Below are 27,708 nucleotides of genomic sequence, written 5' to 3' on the forward strand. Positions count from 1 at the left end.
TACAAGCGGACAACAAGACAAAATTAATAAAGGATTTGGCCAATGTCATACAACTGCTGCAAGCCTTGGGATACACAGTCAACATACAAAAATCAAGACTAGTGCCATCCCAAAGGATAACATTTTGGGTGCAGAACTGGACACAATAACTCAGATGGCTTTTCTCACAGAGGAAAAACAAAAGCAACTACCAGTCTATTTCATGGCATTAACAAGACAAACTCAGATTACTGCAAGGAAAGTCCTGCAGGCCCTGGGTTACATGGCATCCTGCATAATATTGATCCCACATGCCAGGCTGCATATGAGAAAGTTACAATGGTACCTAAGGAATGTATGGTCTCAACACAGACACAGTCTAGAAGCCCAGATACCAATCATTCCATGTCTGAAAAAAGAATTCCTGTGGTGGGCTCAGGCCTGGCAGTTAAACAGAGGATTGCCTTTCCACAAACCACATCCAAGGCAGACCATCACCACGGACGCCTCAGACCTAGGCTAGGGGGCACACATGGAAGACAAATGTATCCAAGGCCTATGGTCACAAGACCAGCTGAATCTACACATAAATCTAAAGGAGATGCTGGCAGTGAAACATGCAATCGAGGCATTCAGACCATTCATCCAGCAAGGACACCTGCTGATAAGGACGGACAATACCACAGTCATGTGGTACATCAACAAACAGGGAGGCACACATTCATACCCTCTATGCCGGACGGCAATGAACCTGTGGAACTTGGCCCTGAATCTCAACATCCAACTGCAGGCCAGATTTGTACCAGGAAAAGAGAATTCACTAGCAGACAGCTTAAGCAGAACTACCACGGATGCTCACAAATGGATGCTGCATCCAGATATTTTCAAAACCATAACAAAGAAATGGGGAATGCCAGAGATAGACCTGTTTGCCTCCCCACACAACCACCAACTGAAGAAATTCTGCTCAAGAGTATACCACCCACTTGCCTGGAGGGTGGACTCCCTTTCTTTCAGCTGGAAGGACCTGACAGTATATGCCTTTCCACCTCTTCCTTTGATGTACAAAGTTCTACTGAAGATCAGAGAGGAACAGCCAAAGGTAATTCTGATAGCTCCAGACTGGCCAAGGCAACATTGGTACCCGCTACTGAGAAGCATGTCTCGGACGCATTCATGGCATCTACCTCTATGTCCTTTACTTCTAACGCAGAACAATTACAAGACCCTGCATCCAAACTTAAAAACACTGCAGCTAACTGCTTGGAAAATTGCATAAAACAAAACCAACTTGATTTATCTCAGAGGGTTAAGGACATTATCCTGGAGGCTCGCAGACACTCCACAAGGAAAACATATTCAGCCAAATGGAAAAGATTCCTCATTTGGAGTGCAGAAAAGGGAGAAAATGTCACACTAGCAAACCTAGCACACATCCTGGAATACTTAGCAGAACTGTTCCACAATGGCCTGTCCTATTCTTCCATTAAGATACATGCATCAGCAATTTCAGCAGAGTACATCATGGATCCTCCTGTCTTCTCTCATCCTCTCCTCAGACAATTTTTGAGAGGGATCAAAAATGTAAAGCCTCCAAGGAAACCACCTTTGCCTGCATGGGATCTCAATTTTGTGCTAGAAAAATTAACACTTCCTCCTTTTGAACCAGCAGCAACAGCAGACTTACAGTTCTTATCTTGGAAAACTGCCTTCCTGCTAGCAATCACTTCAGCAAGAAGGCTATCTGAGTTACAGGCATTAATGGCAGTGCAGCCTTTCCTTATCTTCCATCAGGATAGAGTGTCTCTGAGAACCAATCCTACTTTTATGCCAAAGGTGGTATCCAGGGTATCCTTGAACCAAGCCATACATTTACCTACATTCTTCCCCAACCCACAGAACAGGGGGGGAAAACCTACTACACACCTTGGATGTACACAGACAACTGCGCTACTATCTGGACAGAACCAAGGCCAGCATAAAAACTGACCAGCTTCTGGTAGCATATGCAACAGGAGTGCAAGGAAAAGCAATTTCAAAACAGACAATCTCAAAATGGATAGGAAATTGCATTTGATTCTGCTACTCATTTCATGGAAAGACAACTCCTGAAAATATCAGGCCTCACTCCACAAGAGCTACAGCCACCACTACAGCTTTCCTACGAGGAGTGGCTACCAAAGACATTTTAGAAGCTGCTACTTGGAGCTCCGTGCATACATTTGCCAAGCATTATAATCTTCCTTTATACTCCAGATCCCGAGCAGGTTTTGCAACTGCTGTTTTACAAGGGATCTTAACTACACCATCATTATCTTAGTGCCTCCTCCCCCAGTTTGGCTATGGTATTCTACCCATTTGTTATGACTGCAGATACATCCTTGAAGGACATAGTACAGTTTTGTACCTACCATAAATGTAGATGTCCGATAGGTATGCATCTGCAGTCAGGATTACCCACCCTCCTTCCCTCTGTGGTATTCCTAGGGTACTTACCCCTCTTTTAGCTAGCTGGGGGAATCTATTATGGTGTATTTGTTTGTATGTATATATATTTTGCTTTCTACTGTTTGGAATTATCTGCATTTATCCAAATTTAGCCTTCCTAGAGGGCACCTGGCATCTGGGGCAAGAAACACTGAGGAAAATGGTGTCGGCTGATGCCTTTATACCCCAGCAGCTATGACGTCGGGTGAAGTGCGACATCAGCCGAGGCCAGACCCAGACTTTGGAATCTGGCCGACCGAAGGGCTGCCTGAGGCAGGACAACCCATTTGTTATGACTGCAGATGCATACCTATCGGACATCTACATTTATGGTAGGTACAAAACTGTACTTTTGGCTTTGCTTTCCAAGAATAATTGCCACGTTGACCATGTATCCTGTGTAACTAAAGTGGTCTTCTTAAATAAATATTGAGATTCAGGTGCATTTCTAATCACCAGGAACTGCACACATCTGATTATAGCAGATGTGGTATAAGGGTCACATTTTTCTTGCATCATTTCTTATTTTATTTCAATCCTTAAGGCTGCTATAGATCCTCCTGTACATTTACTGTTGCATGGTAATCATATGGCTTATACAGTAGCATTGTTGATGTATCTGAAATACATGCATGCCTGTTAAAGTCCTGAACTTGCAGGGTCCTGTCAGTAAGCTTGGCAGGCCAGACTGCATACCAGGTAACTTACCTGCATTGTTACTGTCAGATGTCTGCTTTCTTTGTCCTCTGTTTCATCTGTACTTATGGGATTGTTCCCGTTCCCAAAACTCCTGAAATGCAGAATGGCTGAAATTTTGGATTAATTATTGCTTTTGACTGTTCTTTTAGTCTAAGAAAGACGGTCTCTGACCAAATAGCAGCAGAAGCAACATTTAAATATGATATTTGAAAAACTTTTTATTATTGTTGGGACATGGAATAGCTGCAGTTAGCATGCTATTTATAGGGTCCTGCAACATATCAGGCCACATAGGGTTGCTATGCAGTCAGAGGTTATTGGCACCAAGTGCTTCTATGATGAAAGCTATGCAGAAAATAAACATATATGTAACCATTTTATTTTGGTTGTGTCCAACCTGTGAGACAATTCCTGTTCTAGAATTTAATTTCCTCATCCCTCTGTTCAACTTATTTGCTAAACTGTATATGAGTTTTTGACAGCATCATCCGCGGTGGTGGTGCTGCAATAGCGTTGTTGCCTCACAGTAAAATGCTGTCCGGTTCGATTCTCAGCTAGAGTGTCTTCTGCGTGGAGACATGCGTAAATGGGCGTACCTTCGTTGAAGGTTGTGTGTCAAGGCTGGCAACTCAACACATAAAAATCAACTACCAATCATTAGCAGAACGGAGTTCCGCTGTGGCGACCCCTAACCGGGAAAAGCCGAAAGACACAAACAAATATGAGTTTTTGACAGCATTTCTTACAGAGTTAAACAAAAGGCTTAAATATTTCTTAATATTAATGTTCTTATTTTTTCTGACTAAATTATGCTAGTTACATTTTGATTAGGCTCCTACAGGATCTTTAAGTTATTGTGCAGTATTTTATTTATTTATTTATTTTACATTTGTTGACCGGGCTAGTCTGGCTGGATACATGTCCATTTTCAGCAGAGGCCCGAGGAGAAAAGCTCCACTATATAGTAGTAAATAACATTAAAACAGCTCAGTAAGAGACAAAATTATACATATTTTAGAACTATTTCAATATAGCATCGTAACAGTACAGAAGCACTTTAACAAAAGTAAAAAAATACAGTGAGGATCCCTAATCCCATATTCTTTGCAGAAGCAGGAATAGTAAAAGAGAAAAAATAATAACACAAGATTCTATACAATATTTACAGTGTTAACAATTGTGATAAACATTTTGTGCCAGGGCACTAGTTTTAAGAAACAGATTTGCACAGCAGGGAGGAACATATGGGTTTAAATAAAAGGTGAGATGACAGGTTGCAGTAATATATCTAGTGTAAGGAGAAAGTGACTTTATAGGAAAAGTAGTCAAAAGTAGTTTTGATTTAGAATGCATTTTTTTATATTTTCCTTAATAGTATTATGCTTTTACAATATGCTTTGCAATTATTGACTCTGTCTACTGCATGTTTCATATTGGAATTGGCCTGCTGTCTATCTTATTAATTCAAAGGATTGTTTATTTGTGTTTCTTGTATTTTCATTTCACAGCTCTTTGAATTTTAGAAGGCCATTTCAGTGTGTTACAGTGGGTGCTCCAATGTTTTTACTACTAGCTACATAAAAACATGTTGGAACAAAAAGTATTTACTGGCTTTGAAAGCTATACCACATTTAGAGCCTCTGGCAAGACAGGAGGCAGAAGCTAAATGTCCTTCTGGTGAATGAACAGCTTTAAAAATGTTTAGATACTGCTCTGCCACACTTCTGCTTTTTTTGTGGTAACAAAGTAAAAAAAAAACAGCTTTTTAAAGCTGTACAAATGGCTGACATGCTGAAATGTGACGACAGCTGCTAATGCTGTAGCACCAGACTAGAACTTAACAACATTAAAATGTTCTTTACAAAATCTGTTTGTATATCAGTAAGATGCTTAGCAAATTTGTCTTATTCCTCAGTCTGGAGCTCAGTCATTGTGCTGCATGTACTATATTCTTGTCATTGTAATAGTTTAAAGTAGTTACAGTAAGGTAGTCTGTCTGGCTTATAAATATTTCCGATAGGAAAGTTGCATTTGTGTAACATCTGTTTGTTATAGTGTTTTTTGTCTGTCTTCATTTCAGATGCTTACATATTACCTTATTGTTGTTAATAGGAGCTGACTGGAAAAGTACCAAAAGAATATCCACTGGGTGATAGGGAGAAACTTCCTCAGATTAGACGCCGCATAGGCACAACTTTTAAATTAGATGACAGTCTTCTGGAAAGTGAAGAGGTATGCAGAGAATGTTATATATTTAATTCTGACTTTGTGCTAATTTGCAACAAATATTTTGGCAATTACCTGTAAGGATGCTTTCTTACTACCAGTAAAGAAACCTTGGAAGTTAAATCTTTCAACACTGGATAGTTATTGTAACAGGAATACATATATAAGAAGATAATGGTAACCACAGGAACAATTTCAGTTACTGTTTGGTCTAATTGAACATTATGTTTTTACTTAAGTAAAGGCAGAAGCCATGCTGGTACTTTGCTATGTATTCTGTTATTATTTTATTGCTATTATGTCTGCTGAGTGCTGACTGTTAGCATTTCTCAGCTGCTGTGCCACTCATCTATTCCCTTTTATTCTCAAATTACTAGATCACTGGACCCCACATCAGTCCATGGGCTTACCTTGAGTGTCCACTGGAAATTGTCCTAGTTGCACCTCACTGTCCATGGCTAGTGGTAAGAGCAAAGCAGGTAGCCCGTCTGCACAGCAGCCTGAGGCTGCCACAGTGCCACCTTGTAGCATGTGCATGCTGTTATGCAGCAGTGTAACACAGCTGCTTATTATGTGCACAACTTGGAAGGTATAGATGTGTCAGTCTAGTTTCTGCCACTGCATTTTCTTCCTCTACTAGAAGCCACTTATGTCATGCAGTATCTTTATAAATTGTTTACATTACGGTGGTTATAGAGTTATAGTCAATAGTTGTTTAATAAGATAACAGTGTGTGTGTGTGTGTGTGTGTGTGTGTGTGTGTGTGTGTCTGTATGTGTGTATACATATGTGTGTATATATATATATATATATATATATATATATATATATATATATATATATATATATATATTTATAGTGACTTAACAGTACACCATTAAGAGTTGACCCAGTTGTTCAGAATTTGAGAACTTATGTGGAGAATGATCTAACTTTTGGCAACTGTGTCCATTGTTGTAAGAAAGCCATTCTGTATTACATATTGCACAGCTTATAAACAAAGAGATTTTGTCTAGGTCTAGGGATGTCATTGTCCCACTCCCTTTACTCTGCTATTAGGCCAGTCATTGAATATAATGTCCCCTTTGACATGTATTTGTCCAGACACATGCAACAACTGGAATGCCCACAGAAATATCTTACTAAAAGGAGACAAGGCCTAAACAACATGTCCTACACAGACCAGCTCAAAGATCTGCCACTATACTCGTTAAGCTAGTCTAAGCTAAAAGATGACCTGTGTCTGACATACAAAGCATCCCCATACCTACATTTACCACACATCAGCAATCAAATATCATCAGAAGTACTCGGGTCTAGGATCTAAACCTCTTCTGCAACATCAACAGAATGCTTTGGAGGGACAGGTATATCTCGTAGAGGATACCGCTGCTGAGGAACTCCCCATCCACATAAGACAAAGTTCATCCCTGTCCATATTGAAGTGCCACTTAGAGCTATGGATGGGAAAAAGGAAATTTACCCCAAGACTGCCCCCTGTACTGCTAATGGACAGGGGCTGCTCCTAAATGCCTTATCCCATGCATGAGTCCCCTCAAATTATCTATGTTATGAGTTATTCTCCTCAAGTGTAATATATAATTATTGACCGTGGAATGGGTAATGCCAGTCTATAACCAAATGGGATAGGTTATTTCAAGCACAAGGGGAAATTTTCTAGACTTAAAATGGCCAGCAAGGGCTGCTAGCATAATACTTACCTATGAACCTATGAAACTAATAATTACACATAATTTATGGGAAGACACGTGGTAACAGATATACATAAACATTTGTTAAAAGCAGTGTTTTGTTGCACATCTCCTTCACTTTCAGTAAGACTAGCCTGCTCCTTTGTTATTTTCTTCCTTGACTATATGCTATGATAATTACTAATGACCATGAACTTTCTGTTTCTCTCAGTTTTTTTTGTGCTGCTATGGTTAATCATTCTTTCCATTTCCATCCTTTAAAGCAAATGCTTAATGTCTGTTTTAGTGAAGTTTTGGTATTTGGCAAGGATTACATCCTATAGTTTAACTCACAGTGTATTGTTTTATAGACATAAATCCTGTGTGCATCTGTTTGCTGGTTATAAGCCTGTTAGTGGCACCATGGGATGTTTGCAATCACTTTAAGGTACTACATCCCATTTCCTTTCAGCCAAATTGTTACTCAGATATTTTTTTGAAATACAGAAAAAATATGGAGCATGTAAGGTTGTTTTGTACTGGGCATTATCTGTCAACCATGCAGTTAGCATTTAGTACCTCCAGACATCCCTTCTTAGATCAGCCTTAATTGCCTTTTACTGTTTTAGGCTCCCTGCTCCAAGTGACTCTGACCCATGTTTGTAGCCAGTGAAGAGATTAATACATCTTTAATACTTCTTGGTAGAGTCACTTTGTTGCTTAGGGAGTTTTTTTTTTTTTTTTTGCTTTTGGCGTATTCTCACCACCAACATGCATTAACACCACCCAAGGGAGTGGCATAAGGGTGTCACTTTTGGAATGCTGAAAACTGGATCAAAGCCTGTCTCCCTGCACTACCCATGATGCTGTCCAGCCCCACCCCAATTCCATCCACTTTCACACACATTTTATGATGTTAATGCATATGTCCGTGGGGTAGAATGTTTCTTTTAAAAGTTTTTTGTTTCTTTTATTTAAAAAAGTTAGCACTGTAGCTCTCAGTGTAGCTTGCTACAGTTTAAGGAAAAAGAAGAGCTGTTTTGCTCTCAGCTGAGGAAGGAGGTAGGGGTGGGGTGTAAAAGTGGAACCTGATTAGCTCCTGAATTTTAGGAGCACCAAATATCAGAATGTGAACATTTTTTTTTAAATTTTTTTTTTGCTCTTTGCTAAAGAGCTGGAGGTCATCATCATGACAAGCACCAGGTGCCTCCACTTACAGCAGCTTAGTCAATCCTCACCCCCTTGTTGGAATATAACAAACACTTGATTGCAGACCAGTAGCTGCAGCTACAAAAATCACTAAAAGCATTTTTGCAGGGCTCAAGCCCTCTTCCACCCCCATACTCATGATACTTGTAGATACCATTTCCAAGACTCTCCAGGATAGCACAATGTTTTGGACTTTAGTGCAAATCCCAGTATCTGCACATTAGTAACTGTACATAAGAGTACTGATAACTAGTGCCGCAAATACAAGCCTGGTACCCAGATCCTTAATTTTATTTTGACTCCCCCACTGGGGCATTCCATGCATATACTTGCAGATATAACTGGATTAAACATTGCTTTTTTAGCCCACTCAGAGGTCTGTTCTTAGTAATCTGTAAGTTTTTCAACCTTATGATTTTTCTATTAAAAAGCCATTCTGCCTTCCAAACTTGTAATTTGTCTTGAAAGGGATCACTATAACTTTTTAGGTTCTTTCAGGAAGCATGTTTGAATGGTAGAAAACACAACACTGATTTCAACATTGTCTTAAATGAGTGAGGCATAAAGTGGTATGGTGAGCTCCCTGACTTGACATACCCTTTAGAATTAGATGCACTACAAAATAAGCATTTTTGTTTTTACCTTGCCCTGGACATCAGGACCCCCTATTTCTGATCAGCTGGCTATTTTTTCATCCTAAGGCAATAGATACCTTGGAGTCAAGGACTGAGCCAACTGGAAGTGGTGCCATCATCTTCCTGGATGATCAGGGTTTTCTGCTTGACCCCTAGTCCCACAGCAAATGCCCAGTAACATGTTCAGATGCAGCATAGCATGGGCATTAGTGAGGAAATATCACCACCTTCCACAAGTGACAAAACCTCTCAAGATTGCCCTGCCCCCTGTAGTCATTGCTCTTGTGTAGTCTGCAGTCCGAACTGGACATTCTGCAATGGGAATGTGTGCTTTAGGCATGTACTCCCACACCGTCCCCTTAAAACGAGGTGGGCCAACTGTACTTCTTCATTCTTCCCTTCCCCCGTACCAGCTCCAAAAGGTGCTTGAGCTTCTAATCAAATTTGAGCCACCTGGGTCATAGTCAGGGCTTTTTCCCTCTATGCCGATGGGGCTGGCAGAATATTCATTTTAGACTTCAGTAGATACATTCTGATCAAGTTTAAATTGCTGTCTGATATTATCTGTAAATCTATAATTAATAGTACCATTGTGTATGATCCGACCATTAATTTTGTTAACACCTTTACTAAATTATCACTTAAGACATAGGCAAACATGAATTTATATTAAAGAAAACAAACCATGTTAATGTGTTCACAGTTACAAACATTATACATTGGAATCACTCCATGTAATCAAATCTTCGTAATCTCAGACATGTTTAACACCAGCAGAAGTGATCAAAACTAATTTGATCTCTTCTGGTGGTAAGTGCATGCAAGACTGTGCACAGTGGAGATCAGGGAAATTGCCCTTTACCTGCTGGTATATATAATTAGCAGGGGGTGTGATATTGATCGTTAGCTGTGAGACTTGTGTACTTCGATGTTTAGAAGTACATTCTATACATCACATATCTTTTATACAATTATTATCAATCTAATGTTACACAAATTGATCAAGTCCTGCCTTCCCTTAAACCTCACTCCTACTGCAGGATGTTATTCTGCATATATTGTTCCCACAGTTTCCTTTTTTCTATGTCATTTGCTCCTACCCTTTTCTAAAGATCTCACTCCAAGTTCGTTTATCTCTGTTACAATAGTCACTACTTCAAGTACAGCTTGTTTAGACTTTGATTTCCATTTTCTAGTAATTGATTTTTTGGCAGCCACCAGAATTAAACTTAACAAGGCCTTAGTATATCTAGGTAATTCAGATCCTGTATCCTGGCTCAAAAAATATTTTCCTTAATTACACCCATTTGCTCACTCCATATTTCTGACAGAGTACTCCTTAGGGAGTTTTTTAATGTCTGCCAACACATTGTACTCCCAAAACATATGTTCTCAGTTACCTCTTTCTTCCCCATCACACTGCCAACACAGACCATCTACCTGAGGAAAAAATTCTTTGAAGTCTGCTTAGAGTATAAAAATACCTGTGCAAATACTTCCAAAAAAAATCTAAACCTTCTGCACTTTGTTGCATATTTGGGAGCCATACATATATCCTGTCATTGTTTTCTTGTGAATCGCTTATCTAATCTTTCTTCCCAATCTTTTCTAACATCATCTGACTGACTCCTATAGTTATCATTGCAATATTTTATATGCCCTTCTAATTGTCCCTTTTTAAATTACAACTTCTGTTCTTGATTCATCTAAAAATTCTACCAGAGCAGGTCTTTCACTTAGGATTCCCCTAGCCCTTTCTCTTTACTCTGATATCAATCCTTGGCCTGCAGTCCAGATGTCTTCTTAACCTGTTCACACTCTATTTTCCCTCTCTAATTATTTGCTGCCAATAATTTGATTCCTTTTTTTCCCCAGTAAATTCCAGCTTTCTCTTGCCTGTTCTGTGTACCCTTAATGGCAGTCATCCCTATCAGCAGAATTGCCTTTCTTCATTCTCATGTTAGCTTATTTCTTAGAATACTTTCTTCTACTTTATGAATATAATATTCTGTATGGTTAATGTTATTCTTGTTATTTCTTGAACCAACTCCCATTTCAACATCATCCCCTTCCACTGTGAATTATACCCTTCTGATTTTGTTATGTATATGAGCCTTATGTGTGTAGCTCTGAAGTATTCCTTCAAAGCAGGCAATCCTAAAACACCTTGTTCTATTGGAAGGATCAGCGTATGCCACTTGAACCCTGCCCTCTTCCCCTGTAAGATAAAATCATTCAATTCTTTATTAATTACTGTCCACAACTTCTCTGTTTGATAAAAATATGCCTGACCTGTATATAAAACTAAAGGGGCTAAAAACATTTTCACTGCTTGTATCTTGCTGTTCATATCCATAAACAAGAACTTCCAGTTTTCAGTTTTTGTATTATCTTTTGTTTAGTCTCCACCCATATATCTGTAGTAGCAATAACAGAATCCTTTTTAACCCATACTCCTAAATATTTCATTTTATAATGTGGACTGCGGTGGTGGTGCTGCGGTGGCATTGTTGCCTCACAGCAAGATGTTGTCCCGTTCGATTCACAGCTAGAGCGTCTTCTGTGTGGAGCCATACGTGAATGGGGCATGCCTACGTTGAAGGTTGTGCGTCAGGGCTGGTAACCCAGTGCGTAAAAATCCACTACCAATCATTAGCAGACTGGAGTTCCGCTGTGGCGACCCCTAACCGGGAAAAGCCGAAAGACACAAACAAACAATCATGTATCCATAAATATGAGGATTGCTGTACCAATTCATGTGTGGGTACATGGTTTACAGCTATAGCCTTTGCTTTGTCTTTATTAGTTTTATATCCAAAAAATGCTTGAAACTGTCTCAGAGTATTTCACAACACTGAGATGCCCTTTTCTGTTTTTATCAGGTACAAAAATATATTATCTGCAAATAAAGCCACCTTTTCTTGAGTACCGTAACAATTATATCCTTGAATTTCTGAATCTCTTATTTTCTTTTCTAGTAGCTCTAAATATAATGAAAATAAACAAATGGGAAAGATGACACCCCTGCCTAGTTTCTCTGTTCAGACAGCTTATCAGAGAGGAAGCTCCCACTTTAATTTGTGCCTCTGATCCCTCGTATATCCCCCTAATTAACTTTATTATTGTATCATGGAATGCAAATGCTTCCATTGCCCTATTCATAAAATCCCAGGTTAATCTGTTGAATGCTTTTTCTGCATCAAGACCCACCAACAACAGCTGTATTTTCTTACATTCTGCTTCTATCTGGATCATCATTGTTCTTTTAATGTTGTCATATCTTTGCTCCCCCTCCACTGTTAAAACTGGCCAGTATTTTTGAATAACTTTTTTTATTTGTGTATTATCTGGTGCATAAGTTAATATACATCTTAAGGACTCTTGGGTTTCATTATTCTTCTGTCCTTTTACATGTTTGTAATGATAATATGGTTTTCTTTTGCCTCTTCGTAATTCCATCACTTGTTCATAGGTAGGTACTAGTCTATTGGCCCTAGGGCCTATACAAGCCTAGCCAAAAATGTACCCAGGCTTTCGCCACCCAAGAAAATTATTTTCCTGTGCCCCTGTCAAGCAGAACCACAGAAGTGATCCCCGGGGTGAATTTCCTATTACACATCCAATCATCAAGATTTTTCTTGAAGAGTGCTAATGAGGAGCTCTATTTGACATAGATAGGTAGTCTGTTCCAGAGTATGGGAAGTCTCTGGGACAGGAATCTATCCCTCCAGCATGTTCTGTTTATTGTGGTGACAAGGTTTAGGTCCCTAGAGCATGTAGCTCGGAGGGATTGGGATTTCTTTAAGTGGAGCATGTCCAACAGCTCTGGGTTTGACATAGCTTTGTATGTTAGGCAGAGATCGCATCTGAGTAGGCGATATGCGAGTTTTTTGAGACTGTCTGCGTAAGGCATCTGTTTGAGGCCAGTAATCCTCTTTGTGAGGTATTTTTGCGGCCATTCCAGTTGTTGTAGATGTCTTGTGAGGTACATACCAAAAGGGGCGTTGTACTCTATAATGGGTCTAAGAGTGATGAGTAGAGGGGAACAATGACCTCTTTTTTTCTGGATGAGAAACCTTCTGTAATGAGGTGTGCCACGTAGAAGGGATTTCCTGACCACCTTGGTGATGTGATTATCAAAGGAGAGACTACTGTCCACCTGTGTCCCAAGGTCTCTTATCACACTTTCGGTGTTAAGTAGTCTACCGCCTGCGTGGTAGTTCATGGGTACAGAATTTTTACCAAAGGGGATGACAATGCACTTTTTGGCATTGAGCTTGAGACCATGTCTTTGACACCAGGCATCTATCTCAGTGAGGCCCTTTTGTAGGATGTCCACATTGTTAGGAGTTTCAATTATGGCTCCTAGTTTGCAGTCATCTGTGAATTTAGTTAGCCAAAGACTTTCTGTGTTAGCCTGTACTTCAGAGAAGTAGATACCAAACAGGAGAGGACCCAGGACTGAACCCTGTGGTACTCCACTTGTCACTGGTCTGAAGTCTGATTTGGAGTCTGCTACTTTCACAGTGTGGGTTCTTTCAGTAAGCCAGTTGGCAACCCATCTTGTGACATAGGGATTTATACCTAGTTTAGTGAATTTATCTATAATTCCAGAGTAGGGGATGGTGTCGAACACCTTGGCGAGATCTAGATAGGCTGTGTGAACCACCTTACCCTCATCTCTGGCTTTGGTGACTACTTCAAAGAAGTCCATCAGGTTTAGGAGACATGATCTGCCTTTTACAAACCCAAACTGTGTGGGGTCCAAGGTTTGGAGATCTCCAATATCTTTGTTTATGAGTTCCATGATGATACGCTCCATGGCCTTGCAGACGAGGCTCGTCAGGCTAATGGGGCGGTAGTTCCCGGGATCTGTTGTGCCCCCCCCCTTTGTGGAGTGGGATAACTGTCGCGGTGCACCATTCAATGGGCACAGAGCCTGAGGTGAGGCTATGATTGAAAATGGTACTTAGGTGGGGTGCCAGTTCATTTTATAGTTCATGTAGAAGGCAGCCTGGGATGTTGTCAGGTCCCATGGATACTGTGTTCTTGGCTTTGGAGAGTAAAGTTTTTATCTGTGCAGCCGTGATTACAGGAACTTTGCATTCTTCTGGTATAAAGATGGGCCCTTTAGGGGGGGTGAGAGGGGGGTAAAGTTAGCACTGAACCTATATGTCAGGATGTTGGCAATATCAGTTGGTTCTGTGTATTTAGTGTCATTGTGCTGTAACTCGGAGCAGATCTGAGTGTTGCCATTGAGATTTTTGACATAGCTATAGAATGCTTTGTGGTTGTCTTTAGAATCAGTGTCAATTTTGTTTTCATAACTAGCTTTGGAGGTTTTTATGAGGGATCTCAGCTTCTTACTGAGGCTGACCAGGGAGTTCTTCCAATCGTGGGATTTTACTCTTTTTTGCAACAGTTTCTTTCTTCTCTTGTAGAGTTCGTTTATGGCAGAAGACCACCAGATTGGCTTCCTTTTTTTGGAGGATAGCATCTTGGTTCTGTTAGGGATAGCACGATCCATGCACTCGTGTAAGTGCTTATAAAGTGCATTTGTGTAGGATTCAGCAGTTGTACCTCTATTGTCCATCTGCATGGGTGTCATGACGTTTGCCACTTCTGTCTTAAGAAGTGTGAAGTTGGCTTTCGAGAAATTTTTTACAGTTGTTTTCCTAATGGGGGGTGGGAGCGGGATGTGGATGTCTAGAGTGATTAGCTTGTGGTCGGATCTGACCAACGAGGAGCTGACCTCTGGTGTGGAACACCAGTCACCCATGTTGGTGATGACCAGGTCTAGGATATTGCTGCCTCTGGTGTGGTGTGGATAAGTTGAACCAAAGCATTGGAATTGATGATTTCCAGAAAACGTTGAGCAAAAGAGTTGGTACATGAGTAGTTTTCCCAGTTAATGGTAGGGTAGTTGGAATCACCCATTATTAGAGTGTTGGGTTGTACCTTAATATTTTCCAGTGTATCAAGAAAAGAGGAGTGGGAATCCTGGGGCATGGTGGGGGGTCTGTAGCAAGCTACAATCTGGATTGCGGTAACTCTCCATCTAATTCTTCCTATACCCTCTAGTTACTAAGTTGGCTTTAGAACTAGGAATATTTTGGAACCTGCCCCAGAGACTTTGTAAATAGGCAGTTTGCTGATTCCAGTTGGCTTCAGAGGAAGGAAGAATTATTTATCCTGGAATTCGTTTAAGTGCACAGGTAGCACACCGATTGGAAGTTGGTCTTAGACTTTGGAAATTCATTCTGGTGTCATTGAACACAGGATGCCTATTGGAATCAATTGGCTTTAGAAGAAGGAAGAGCTTTGGGACTTGTCCCCCCCCCCCCCCCCCCCACACACACACACACACTTTACACACAAGCTGTATGCAGGTTACAGGTTGGCTTCCAAGTAAGGAACTTTTTGCAACTTGCTTTAGTGCTTTTGCATACAGGCAATTTATTGACTTAGAACTTTGGAAGTACCTACTGAGGAAGCAGAGCATATAGTTGTCAGTGAATGGAGGTTTTGCACTCAAGGAAGAAAGGTAGCTGGAAGTGACTTCCAACGAATGAGTAATTTCTCATCATATTGAGCCAAGTTACTATAACAAGAAAATTGCTCCGAGGAAAGTGTTATTAATGTTTGAACCAGTATTTTGAAGTAGGCAATTTGTCGTTTTTAACTGAACAGAATTAAAAAAATGTTTTTATTTAAGGAAGGACCTGGGATACATATGTAGTGCTTGCATACCAGCAGCTACAAGAAATGGGGTATATAATACCCGCTAAACGGACCATCTTGGAGCTAGCTACCACGTGGAGGGAGTAGTCTTATTGTGGTTTTTCACAAACTTATAAATGTGGCTGTTGCCACCAATGCCCTTTTATTTACTATGGAGACTCTTTTTACATTGAAGCTAGACAGAAAAATATTAACTAGTGGTGTGGTTTATTTAGCTTCATGTACATGTCTTTCTGTGTAGGTAAAACTGAAAGAAAGATGAAAAATAGGATGTATGAGCATATGTATGAAATTAGAAATGCCAACATTAAAAATGCTCATTTTAAACACAGCTTGGATTGTATTACAGCCTCTTTTCGATTTTTTTGTTCTGGAAGTTGTTCCCAAGGACGTGAGAGGTGGCCTTTGGGAGGAAAAGCTAGAATATGGGGAGTTATTCTGGCAATTAGTTTTGGAAGCTACAAAAAATCCTGGTCTGAACGAGGCTATTTCTATAAAGCCAGTTTTAAAACTTAGAGCAGCGAAGCTTTAGAGCACACACATTTTAACATTTCAATATAGTTAAGTGGCCACAAGAGGGCAGTCTTTATTTATTTATTTATTTATTTATTTATTTATTTATTTATTAAACTTTGCCTCTGTAATGTATGTTTTTAACATAGTTTTTTAAGATTTTTTAACACAGTGTTTTTATATATACATATATTGGTTCACACATCTTTCTTCCAGACCACAGCCTCAGAGGCAAAACAAACTAATGGGCACAATATTTTTTAACATAAGGGGTGGCGTAAGCCACAAAACTTTGGGCTAGGCTTATAAATGCCTTAGGGCAGATAGCCTAGTATAAACCTATGAACCTATGAACCTACCTCTACAATTTTTTATTTTATTTTAATATAAAATTAAATTTATATAAATTTAAAAGTATTTAAATGTATTTAAAATAATTTGATTGGTGCTCTTACTTGATTGACAGTTTGTTTTAATCAGTAAGAGTATATATTGACAGTCTTTTTGTTTTTAGGGATAGCATCTGATGAAGTGTTCATATGAAAATGCTGTGTGTATTTGTAGCATTTATGCTCATTGTTTTTTGCCTTGGTTTCTGTGGTTAATAAACTAGGTGAACTACAACAGAGACTCATGCCCTTATTTGGCCACTTCTCTTGTGTGAGGATTTATTTTGTTTACTTTGGGGAATGATATATAAATTCTGTCTCAATTCCTACTACTGAATTTAAGTCTTCCATACCAAATATTTTCATAAATTTCTTCAGAAGTGTACCGTCTTTTGTTTTATTTTCCCGTTTAGCTCCAAATACATCCTCACTGTTGCAAATTGAGTTCTAGTCCCCACCTACAGTTAATATTCCCTGCTGAAAGCTAATTACTTCTCCCAAAGTTTTCTTAAGCTCAATAATAGCAATTGTAGGTGGAATATAAATACATACCAGTGTAATTTCCTCCCTTGCCAGCAGCTCTTACCACAAATCTACCATTACTATCTTTTTATAGGTTCATTTGTAAGTACTAGGCAGACTGCCATTGTGAGCCATTTTAAGTCTAGCCAGTTGAAGCCTAGCTTAGACATTTTGTGCTCAAAATAACCTATCCCATTTAGACTGGCCTTATTTTTTCCTCTTCTTTCACTTTTGGAGCTCCTGTAGCAAATTAGTATAAGTATTCCCCTTTCCCTTTGTCCCTGACATTCTGCTGAATATCCATCCTGAAGTAAATTATTTTATCAAATCCACATGCTCACTTCTTTCCAAGCATGTCTACTGCAGCGTTCTATTTGCACTCTGCATTTCTTACTATAATTCAGTACTCTTACCTTTATGTCTATACCTGTGAGGCCATTCACATTCCAAAATAATATATTATTGTCATAGGTAAGTACTAGGCTATCTGCCCAAGGGCATTTATAAGCCTAGCCAGAGTGTGTTGGCTTTTGCTAACCCCTTAGATTAGTTCCCTGTGCCTCTGACCAGCAGAGCCATTAGTTCACTTGTGACTCTGTCCAGCAGAGCCACTGCAGTAATCCCCCAGGGTAAATTTTCTGTTTCCCATCCACCCGTCAAATTAGGATAAGAAGTTATTATTCCCACCTGTTATACATGACAGCTTTTTTAAATATCTGTTTTCAGCTTTTGTGTTACATACACCCACTAATATTTGGCAGGTTGATCCTTTATACAGTTGTTTCTTGTCATCTCCATTTGAACTTATGTCACATTTTACTATACTTTTTGTTTTAGTGAAAATCCTCAAACAAAAAACTAAACACACCTCTAGAGTAGCCCCATAACCTGTTGATTTAACACTAAAAGCACTAAACTATGTACATCTTCAAATAAAGCAGTTTAACCCTCCTGATAGGAGAAATTGTCCCAAACTGACAGCTGCAGCCACAGGCATTAATTAACCTAAAATTAAATTTATCCATGCTAAGACGCATTACTGTAGTCCTACTTACAGTACTTGTTGCTTGTTCTTGTCTTTTCTGCATTCCCCTAACAGATATGAAAAACAATTTGTATGTTTTCAGAAAACATTAACTTTGAGCCTTAAGAAAAAGTGCATTAACTTTCTTTAAATAAAACTAAATTATACACTGTTAAAGTAAGTGTATTAAAGTATTTAGTTACCAGAATAACTACTGCCTCTTATTCACTTCCAGTAATTTCAAACTTGATTTTTTATTCAACTGCTTGCCCTTGCACCCTTTAAATTTATATTACTCTCAGCAAACATTGTCCAGGCCCTTCAATGTATCGCCTTCACCTTTTGTCAGCTTGTTTCCATGGAAACATAAGAGAAAAATGTGAAGCTGCCCTCAGCTCCAGATTTCTCAAATGGCACTGAACATTTATTTGCTTAAAGGAAACTGTTTGTTATATTGTGGTCTCTCATTTTTTAAAACCCCTTGCATTCGCAAAAAAATGTCATTAGATTAAGCCAAGGGCATTAATACAGGCATTCACTTATGCAAAAGTAAAATAAAACATGCCAATTCTACAAATATTATAATCAGTACACTTTTACACATTATCCCCCACCCTAGCAGCCCTAGATTACAACCTCTTGACTTAAATGTGATTTTGTCCAGCATTTCTTCTCTTTTTACATTGTAATAACTACATTTCTTAAAACTAAAAGAGAGAGAGAGAGAAAAAAAAAAACACGTTTAGTTTAGTATTTTTATTTCATGCAACAATCAATGAAAATACTTTACTATATAACCTACAGTTGATATCATAAAATGTTTTATACAAATGTTGTTAAGATAAAAAATTGTTTTACTTGCAGTTACTTTTTCCCTTTTTCCTTTCAGTGTCCTTCCAAACTTAATGACATGAAGTGGGCATGTGCCTGTCTGTCCCGCAACAAGTTTAACAAAGTCAAAAAAACCACTTTTCCTTGTAAAGCCATATTTCACAAATGTAATCGATGCTTTAGAATCTGACATTTATTCACTAATTTTAGTGTTGCTAGTCTGTTTCCTGTTTATCTCCATCTCCCAACCAGAGGCTCCAGTTCAAGTCCAAGGAACTCTGGATTCTTCTAATCATTTTCTGTGTTTCCTTCTGTTTCTCAAGGATTTTTCTTCTGAACATTGGGAAAGATTTCACAGGCAAAGTCTCTCTATTAGCTTTACCATCAGAAGAATGAAAATTAGAGTCCTCTTCTATTTGATGGTGCACCACTTATTGGACAAACCTTTATTTATTTATTTATTTTTATTTATTTTTCATTTGTTGACCGGGCTAATCTAACTGGATATATTCCATTTTCAGTAGAAGCCCAAGGAGAAAATCTCCAAACATAGCACAAAATATCATATACAAATGTAAAAAAATAAAGTAGGAGGAAATTAGAATACAAAAAAGGAGTCTAGAAGAAGTACAATACTAAGAAGGATGAGTATAAAGGATTATATAAGTAATCTTACAACATGATGTATGAGGTACTTTAAAGTTCATTGATAGTTTAAATAAATACTGGAAGTTATATTAATCGTACTAGTAACAGTTTCTGCATACCGAGGGGTACGCAGAGTATGATTGTGTATCCAGAGGCAGTGTGAAGATAGAAGTAGGGGATGGTTGAAGATTAGTCAGGGTTACTGCAGGGACATAACCAGTGAGTTTTTAGGTGTCTTTTGAGTTTTTGCTTAAAGAGTGAAAGTGAAGGTAGTAGAGTTAGATCTATAGGTAGAAGGTTCCAGTTTTTTCCAGCAGTAGTTTTCTAGAAGAGCGTAGGGAATTAAGATTATTATAAGGGGTAATGAGGTTAGCAAGTATAGGAGTATTATTTGGTTGGTAAAAGATCTTATGGGCAATGGTAAGTTCGGAAAAAATCAGAATGTTAGGAAATTCAAGCCAGTCCAGCTGCTTTAGATTCAGACAGTGGTGAGTTTGAAATGCATTACCAGTGGCAAATCTGGCAGTATTGTTGTAGGAGCTTACTAGTTTGAGAAGATTATTTTTTTTAGATTAGTGTAAATAGGTGAGGCGTAAAGAAGAGTTGAGATTAAATGAGAGTGGGCAATAGTGGTTCTAACTGTTGGAGTTGAGAAGGGTTTGATTCTGTATAAGGATCCCGTTTTTCTGTTTACTGTTTGTATGGTGTTATTTATATGGCTATCAAAGTTAAGGTTGTTGTCGACTGTGACTCCTAATAGTTTGGTGGTAGAGTCGGGGAAGATAAGGGTGCCATTGTTGGATTTGACAGAGAAGTCTATAGGAGAGGACCTACTGGTAGGTGTAAAGAGCAGGAGCTTAGTTTTTTTGGCATTCAAAAGGAGGCAGCGTTTCAAGAACCAAACTTCTACTGAGTTGAATACTTTTTGAGTTACTGAATGTAGTTCAGAAATGGAGTTGGCAGAACATATAAGCGTGGAATCATTGGCATATTAAATATAGGTGGCTTCAGAGATTGCTACATGAAGGTCATTGGTGAATAATGAGAAAAGAAGAGGTCCTAAAATGGAGCCCTGAGGAACTCCAAGGGTGACTGGCAGGTAGGATGATAGTTTATTTTCCCAGAGAACTGCCTGTTGCCTATTGTTGAGGTAGGACTTAAACCATCGTATAGCTAGGGTATCCAGAGAAAGAGATTCAAAAGTATTTATAAGCAGGGGTTGGTTTACCATATCAAAAGCCTTTGAAAGGTCGATGAAGAGAGCAGAAGAGAAGATGTTGTTATTCCGGTTCTTATTAATGGAGTCGGTGAAAGATAGGAGAGCGGTGGTAGTACTATGAAATGGCCTAAAGCCATGCTGGCAGTTAGCCAGTATGTTGTTCATAGGTTCATAGGTTCATACTAGGCTATCTGCCCTAGGGCATTTACAAGCCTAGCCAGAGTGTGTTTGGCTTTCGCCACCCCTTGGAATGAGTTTACTGTGCCCTTTTTAAGGTAAGTTTACTGTGCCTCTGTTTAGCAGTGACACAGAAGTGACCCCCGGGGTAAACCTATGATCTCCCATCCACTCATCAAGATTCCTCTTGAAGAGAGTCAGTGAGGGGCTCTGTCTAACATGGACTGGGATTCTATTCCAGAGTGAAGGGAGCCTCTGGGTTATAAATCTGTCCCTCCAGCATGTCCTGTTTATTTCTGCACTAAGGTTCAATTCTCTCGATTGCGTAGCTCTAAGGGATTTGGATTTTCTGAGATGGAGCATGTCCATTAATTCCGGGTTGGACTTGGCTTTGTACGTCAGGCATAGATCTCCTCTGAGTAGGCGGTATGCAACTGAGTAGAGCTGGAGTTTCTTTAGCTGAGCAGCATATGGCATCTGTTTGAGTCCCTTGATCGTCTTTTGGGGTTTTTCTAGTTGCTGCAGGTGTCGGGTAAGGTATATCCCAAATGGGGCATTGTACTCAATTATGGGCCTGATGAGGGAAGAGTAAAGGGGCACAATGATCTCCTCTGATCTAGATGTGAATCCTTTCATGATAAGGTGGGCTATATAAAAGGTCTTTCTAACCACTTTGGCAATGTGATTGTCAAAGGCGAGGTTACTATCAACTTGGGTCCCTAGGTCCCTAATTACTTCTTGCGTACTTAATGGATTACCACCTATGTGGTAATTTGTGGGCACTTTGTTTTTCCCAAAGGGTATGACTATCCACTTTTTGGCGTTTAGTTTAAGGCCATGGCTCTGGCACCAGTTATCCGTTTCTATGAGACCCTTTTGAAGGATGCTTGTGTCAGCTGGAGAGTCAATTATGGCGCCCAGTTTGCAGTCATCTGCGAACTTGGTCAGCCACAGTCCTTCTGTATTAGCCTGTACCTCAGAAAAATATATACCGAATAAGAGCGGTCCCAGGACTGAGCCCTGTGTGATGCCACTTGTGACTGGTTTAGAGTCTGACATGGCTCCAGCAATTCTGACCATGTGGGTTCTGTCCTTGAGCCAGTTTGCAACCCATCTTATGACATAGGGGTTTATATTTAAGCTGCAGAGCTTGTCTGTGATGCCTGAGTGGGGTATTGTGTCAAAGGCTTTTGCGAGGTCCAGGTAGGCTGTGTGAACTACCTTACCCTCATCAATGGCCTTGGTGACTGTTTCAAAGAAGTCAACCAGGTTCAAGAGGCAGGATCTGCCCTTAACAAAGCCAAATTGGGTAGGATCCAGTGTCTGTAGGTCCCCAATATCTTTGTTTATGAGTTCCATAATGATCCTGTCCGTAGCTTTGCAGACCAGGCTAGTCAGGCTTATGGGGCAGTAGTTTCCAGGGTCCGTAGAAGCACCTCCTTTGTGGAGTGGGACCACTGTTGCTGTACGCCATTCTTTGGTTACATATCCTGTAGTAAGGCTGAGATTGAACAGAAACCTTATGTGTGGGTTCAGCTCTTCTTGGAGTTCATGGAGCACGCAGCCCGGAACACCGTCTGGTCCCATTGATGCTGTGTTTTTTGCTTTGGAGAGGGCGGCTCTCACCTGGGCATCTGAGTGTTTAGTTAAGTGTTTAGTTAAGTGGTCTAATAGCTGGTGGTGAATGCATTTTTCCATGACTTTTGCTAAAGGTGATAGCAGAGCTATTGGCCTGTAGTTAGAGTAATCATTAGATTTACCACCTTTATGTAGGGGGATGATGTGGGAGATTTTCCAGATGGGATGGATATGGGGAAGGCAATGACTTTGGCTGCTTTTTGCAAATATTCAGAATGTAACTGGTCGGCTGAAGGAGTACAAGGTTTAAGTTTTAGTAAGATTTTATAGATGAAAGTGGTTGAGATAGGTTGAAATTGGAATGTTGGTAAAGATCCAGGTAAAGAGGTTGGGAGCCTTGTGTTGTCAGTGGAAAGCTGACTGGCTAGAGATTGCATGGTCTGAAGTAGGTGTTGCAGTTGTTGGCCGTTTGATGTGGGGTATTATGATCAGCATCTTGAGGGGATGGTGTGCTAGAGTGGCCAGGGTGAAGGAGTCTATTTAAGCTAGTCCAAAATTTCTGTGGATTCTTTTGGTGTGTTTGCTCTAGTTTACAATAGTAGTTCTTTTTGTAAGTGAGTATAGCTTTTTTTGTTATATTTCTTAGCTGTCTGAAAGTTTGTTGTTCAGGGGAAGTTCTGTTAGCCCTCCACTTAGCCCATGCTTTGTTTCTAAGTAGAATTTTCTGTCTGGTTTGGATTTCATTCTAATAGATCGTTTAGGTGCATGCTTATCAAGGATTGCTAGAAATTTAGAGTTAAAATATTTAACAGCCTCATCTAGTGGGAGTATTTTTAGAGGTTTCCAGTCACAGGCATTGAGTTCATTTTGGAATAGTAGAGGGTTAAAGTGTTTCTTGGTTCGTGAGATCCTATACGTAGGGGTGTTAGAAATGTCATTCTTTTGTCTTATAATGTTAGAGTATGATCACTTAGATCATCTGGTAAAGTTCCTACATTGTAAGTATGTGGATGTTTATTAATAAGTATCCAGTCTAATGTGCTCTCTTTTTTTGGTTGGTTTGTTAATTCTGGTAGTTGAGGTGATAGTTTGAATAAAGCCATAAAGATTAATGTGTGAGGAAGGGTTATTAGTATTGATGGTTTTCCAGTCAGTGTTAAAGTCACCTAGTATTATTGTTTCTTGTGGGTAAGTTGAGGGCACCCAGCTAAGAATATCTTCTATTATAATGTTGTTATTGCCAGGGGGGTTGGTAGATACAGATGACATAAAGGGATTTATTAGGGTTGATTTGAAGTCTGGAGATGAGGACTTCAGCCTTACTGTCCAGAGGTGGGTTATAAGTTATAGAGGAGATCTGTAGGCCATTTTTATATAGGAGTGCTACTCACCCACCCTTACATTTTAAGCGGTCTTGTCTCAATATGTTATAGCCTGGGGGGATAATTTTGTTATCCTTAGTTCCAGGTTTTAACCAAGTTTCTGTATGGCAGAAGATGTCAAAGGATTGACTATCAAGCAGGGCATGGAGATGGGCAGTTTTGTTGTTGATACTCTAGATATTGAGATGTCCTATTAGTAGAGAGTTGGAGAGTTTGGTCTGGGTTGGAAGGTTTGAGGGTGTGGTGCAGTGAATATTTACTGTAGAGGCATTGGTTAGGCCAGGATTAGGGTGGATGTCCCCATCCTGTAAGGTAGGGTTCTTTAGCTTAAATACTGGGTTGTATGAATAGTTAATTTGAAGTTTCCATTTTCTTACTAAGAGGTTATTGTACTTAATGTGTTTGCGTCAATGGAATTGAGGTAGCAGATAGCAAGGAGTGGAGATGATGTTAATGTGTATATGGGAGTGGGAGATATCATGAATGGTTGTTTGTTTTGGAGAGTAGTTATGGTGGAAGTGATCAGACTTTTCAAAACAGGTTAGGAGACAGGCAGAGGTGAAGGCAGGTAAAGATATGGTTGAGAGTATTAAGTTGGTTAGGATAACTTTCATTGTAGTTTACATATTGTTATGAATATCTATACAAATGCAATGGAGGTAGACTGGGATAAGATAATAAGGAACTAGTGAGAGTGGGAGAGACTTAGGGAGAGGGAGGAGTAGTGCTATAGGGTATGGAAAAGCACTTTAAGTAGAGATACTAGAGAGAGTTAGAGGAGGAGGTTGTAGCTAAGTGGAGTAAATGGTTAGGGAAATTGATTGGTTGGATGAGAGAGAGGGTGTGGTTTAGGAAATATAAGTGTAGGACCACTGGGGTGGGTGGGATTTGGGGGTAGGTAGGGGAGGAGAGTGAGCCCGCAGTGCAAACGGAGCGGGTTCAAACAAGAAGATAGATTTTGAGGGAAAATAATTAGTGATTTTGGAGGTAAGTCCAAAGTAAGGTATCTAGGAGGTGAGAGACTAAAATAGCAGAGTGAAAGGAGAGCTGACTAAGGGTTGATTCAGAGGCAAAGAAATAGGTTCAGGAGTAACAGAGGTAAGAGGGAGACAAAAATAAGGTTTAAAGGCTGAAATATAGGAGCAAGGTAAGTGATGGATAAATAGGTAGAACTACTGCCCTTTAATGGTTATTGCAGGTAATGTAAGTAGAGTCTACCATAAGGGGTTTTAGAGAGACTAGGGGATGTCAGAGGTGAGAAGAATAAATATATAATTTACAAGCAGGGGGGAGAGTTTTAGGAGAGAGGCTAAGGAGGGTATAGGGAATGTGACTATGAGACAATATGGGGGGTTAACTCTAGCAGGCAGGATGTAATATAATAAGAGACTGTGGCTGCTGATAGTCCTGCAGGGAACGCTCACTTAAACAAACTAAGACAGGAGTTTATTGCAGTTTAAGACGGTAGGAGTATTTTGTACATACTTCCAAATAACTATTCCTGCTTCTCAAGGCAGTATAACATAGGGAAGACAAGACTCTTTCCAATCTCAGGAGTTGGTATCAGACACTTTATAGAATTCAGGATTATCTCTGGGCCTCAGGTAGATAGCAGGAGACTGAAGCTGGGGGGTATGCACTGGCAGTTGGGTTGCATGTTCCAAATAACTATTCCTGCTTCTCAAGGCAGTATAACGTAGGGAAGACCAGTCTCTTTCCAATCTCAGGAGTAGGTATCAGACACTTTACAAAATTCAGGATTATCTCTGGGCCTCAGGTAGATAGCAGGAGACTGAAGCTGGGGGGTATGCACTGGCACTTTGTATTTCCCCTTAGCCTGTTCTGCATCAAAATGTATTTATTATTTATTATTTATTGACATTTGTTGACCGTGAAAGTCCACTGGGTCAGAAACCTATTTTCAGTGAAGGCCCAGGGAGAAAAGCTCCACAAAGTATTACAAAGTATACAAATTTAACATAAGAATAATCAAAGTTACTTGTAAAAAAACAGACATATGCAATACAGTACAGTACAGAGTTCACATTATTAAAGCTTTAAGGATCACAATGTACTGGTAAAGAAGTTACATATATAGAAAGCAGAGATATGCAACAGTACCATTTATAGTGCGAGTTAGTGAAAAATTTCCATAACTGAGTAAAAGACAGAAGTTATAGAACCTGCTATTAGACATTTCACATACAATAATTAATTGATAGTTTTAAGGTGGTGTTTTTTTGCACGGGCAGGAGAGGTTATTTAGGTAATGTGATTTTAGTGCTGATTTAATGTTTTTATACAGTCAATTTGAGTTATTTGGGAGGGTAAAGTACTCCAAAGTTTAGCAAAGCTACGGGAGTACAGACATTGTCCAGCTCTTTTGTGGGATTTGGTTATGGTTAACAGCTGTTTGCATGAGGATCTTAGTGTTCTTGTAGGAGTATAAGTTTGTAGGATGGAGCTGAGTCCTGGGCAGGCATTGGGTTTAAAAATTAGTTTGTGGGCTAAAGTTAGTTGGGTATAATAGAGATGGTGGGAAAACGCAAGCTAATTCAGTTATGAAATAGCTTGGCAATGGTGGGAGCGGTTAAGCTTTCCTGAGGCAAATTTAGCTATTTTATAACAGCAGGATTGTAGTTTATTACTATGGGCTGAGTGAGATGGTGCTATCATATAGAAGGGAAGGGATGAGTAATGTACTGGCAAGTTTTGTTTTGGTGTGGTTGTCCATGTAAAGTTTGTGATGATAAAGTTTGCCTAATTTAAAGTGTGTTTTCTTTATTGCATTGAAAATATGTGTCTCAAAAGTGAGTTTGGCATCTGTTATTATGCCTAGCAGTTTAGCTGTTTTCACAATTTCAATTTCTGTACTATCTTTAGAAAAGATTTTGAAGTGTATATCTGGTAGTTCTGTAGAGCATAGTAAAAGTTTAGTTTTTGGGGGGTTTAACAGCAGTTGTGCATTATTTAGCCAGGATTCTATCAATGTGAAAGTGTTTTGTGTAACTGTAAAGAGGTCTGAGAAATTATTGGAGGTAGATATTATCGTGGGATCATCGGCATATTGGATGAGATTACCTGGTTGAAAAGCATTGTGAAGATCATTAATTAAGGTATTAAAGAGTAGTGGCCCTAGAATGGATCCTTGTGGGACTCCTATGTTTTTTGCTTGATAATCAGATTGTGCATTATGCCATCTTACTGATTGTTCCCTTTTGGTTAGGTAGGAGGTAAACCAGTTGAGAGATTTGGGGGAGCATCCTAGTTTTGATAGTTGGTTTAGTAGTTTAGTATGTGACACTATGTTGAAAGCCTTAGATAGATCCGGTAAGATTACTGAAGTAGGGTGACCAGCATTTAAGGCTTTGTTGACAGTATCAGTGAGTGAGAGCAGGGTTGTGATAGTCCTATGCCCTGGATGGAACCCATGTTGTGTGGGGGCAAGAAGAGCATTATCGGAGAGGTGTTTAAGTAATTGTGATTTTTTGATAGTGGAGAAAGTATAGAGATAGGGCTATAGTTAGAGAGATCATGGGAATTTCCTCCTTTGTGTAATGGTGTAATAATAGACTTTTTCCTCAACTGGGGGACATAGCATTCTGAGATAGAGCGATTTATAAGAATGCTAACTGGGTATGTGATCGCATTTGCTGCTAGTTGTAGATATTCTGGCGGTAAATTATCTGTGGAAAGAGAGCAGGATATGAGTTTGTTTAGTAGTTTGAGTATAAGAGAGGTGGCTACAATTTGAACAG

The 27,708-nt window shown here is 39.5% G+C and overlaps 1 protein-coding gene across 2 annotated transcripts in view; it reads left to right on the forward strand.

The window, feature by feature from the left end:
* FRMD4B (FERM domain containing 4B) overlaps positions 1-27,708 on the forward strand; it is a 2,055,076-nt gene that overhangs the window by 1,865,758 nt on the left and 161,610 nt on the right. For both annotated transcript variants that reach the window (XM_044077901.1, XM_044077900.1), the window contains exon 16: positions 5,278-5,397. In XM_044077901.1, coding sequence (XP_043933836.1) covers positions 5,278-5,397 — 120 coding nt within the window. The remainder of the gene's footprint in view (positions 1-5,277; positions 5,398-27,708) is intronic.

The sequence above is a fragment of the Protopterus annectens genome, chromosome 7.part0 (assembly GCF_019279795.1).
Source record: "Protopterus annectens isolate FY-2018-M chromosome 7.part0, PAN1.0, whole genome shotgun sequence".
In the NCBI taxonomy this organism is placed as follows: domain Eukaryota; kingdom Metazoa; phylum Chordata; order Ceratodontiformes; family Protopteridae; genus Protopterus; species Protopterus annectens.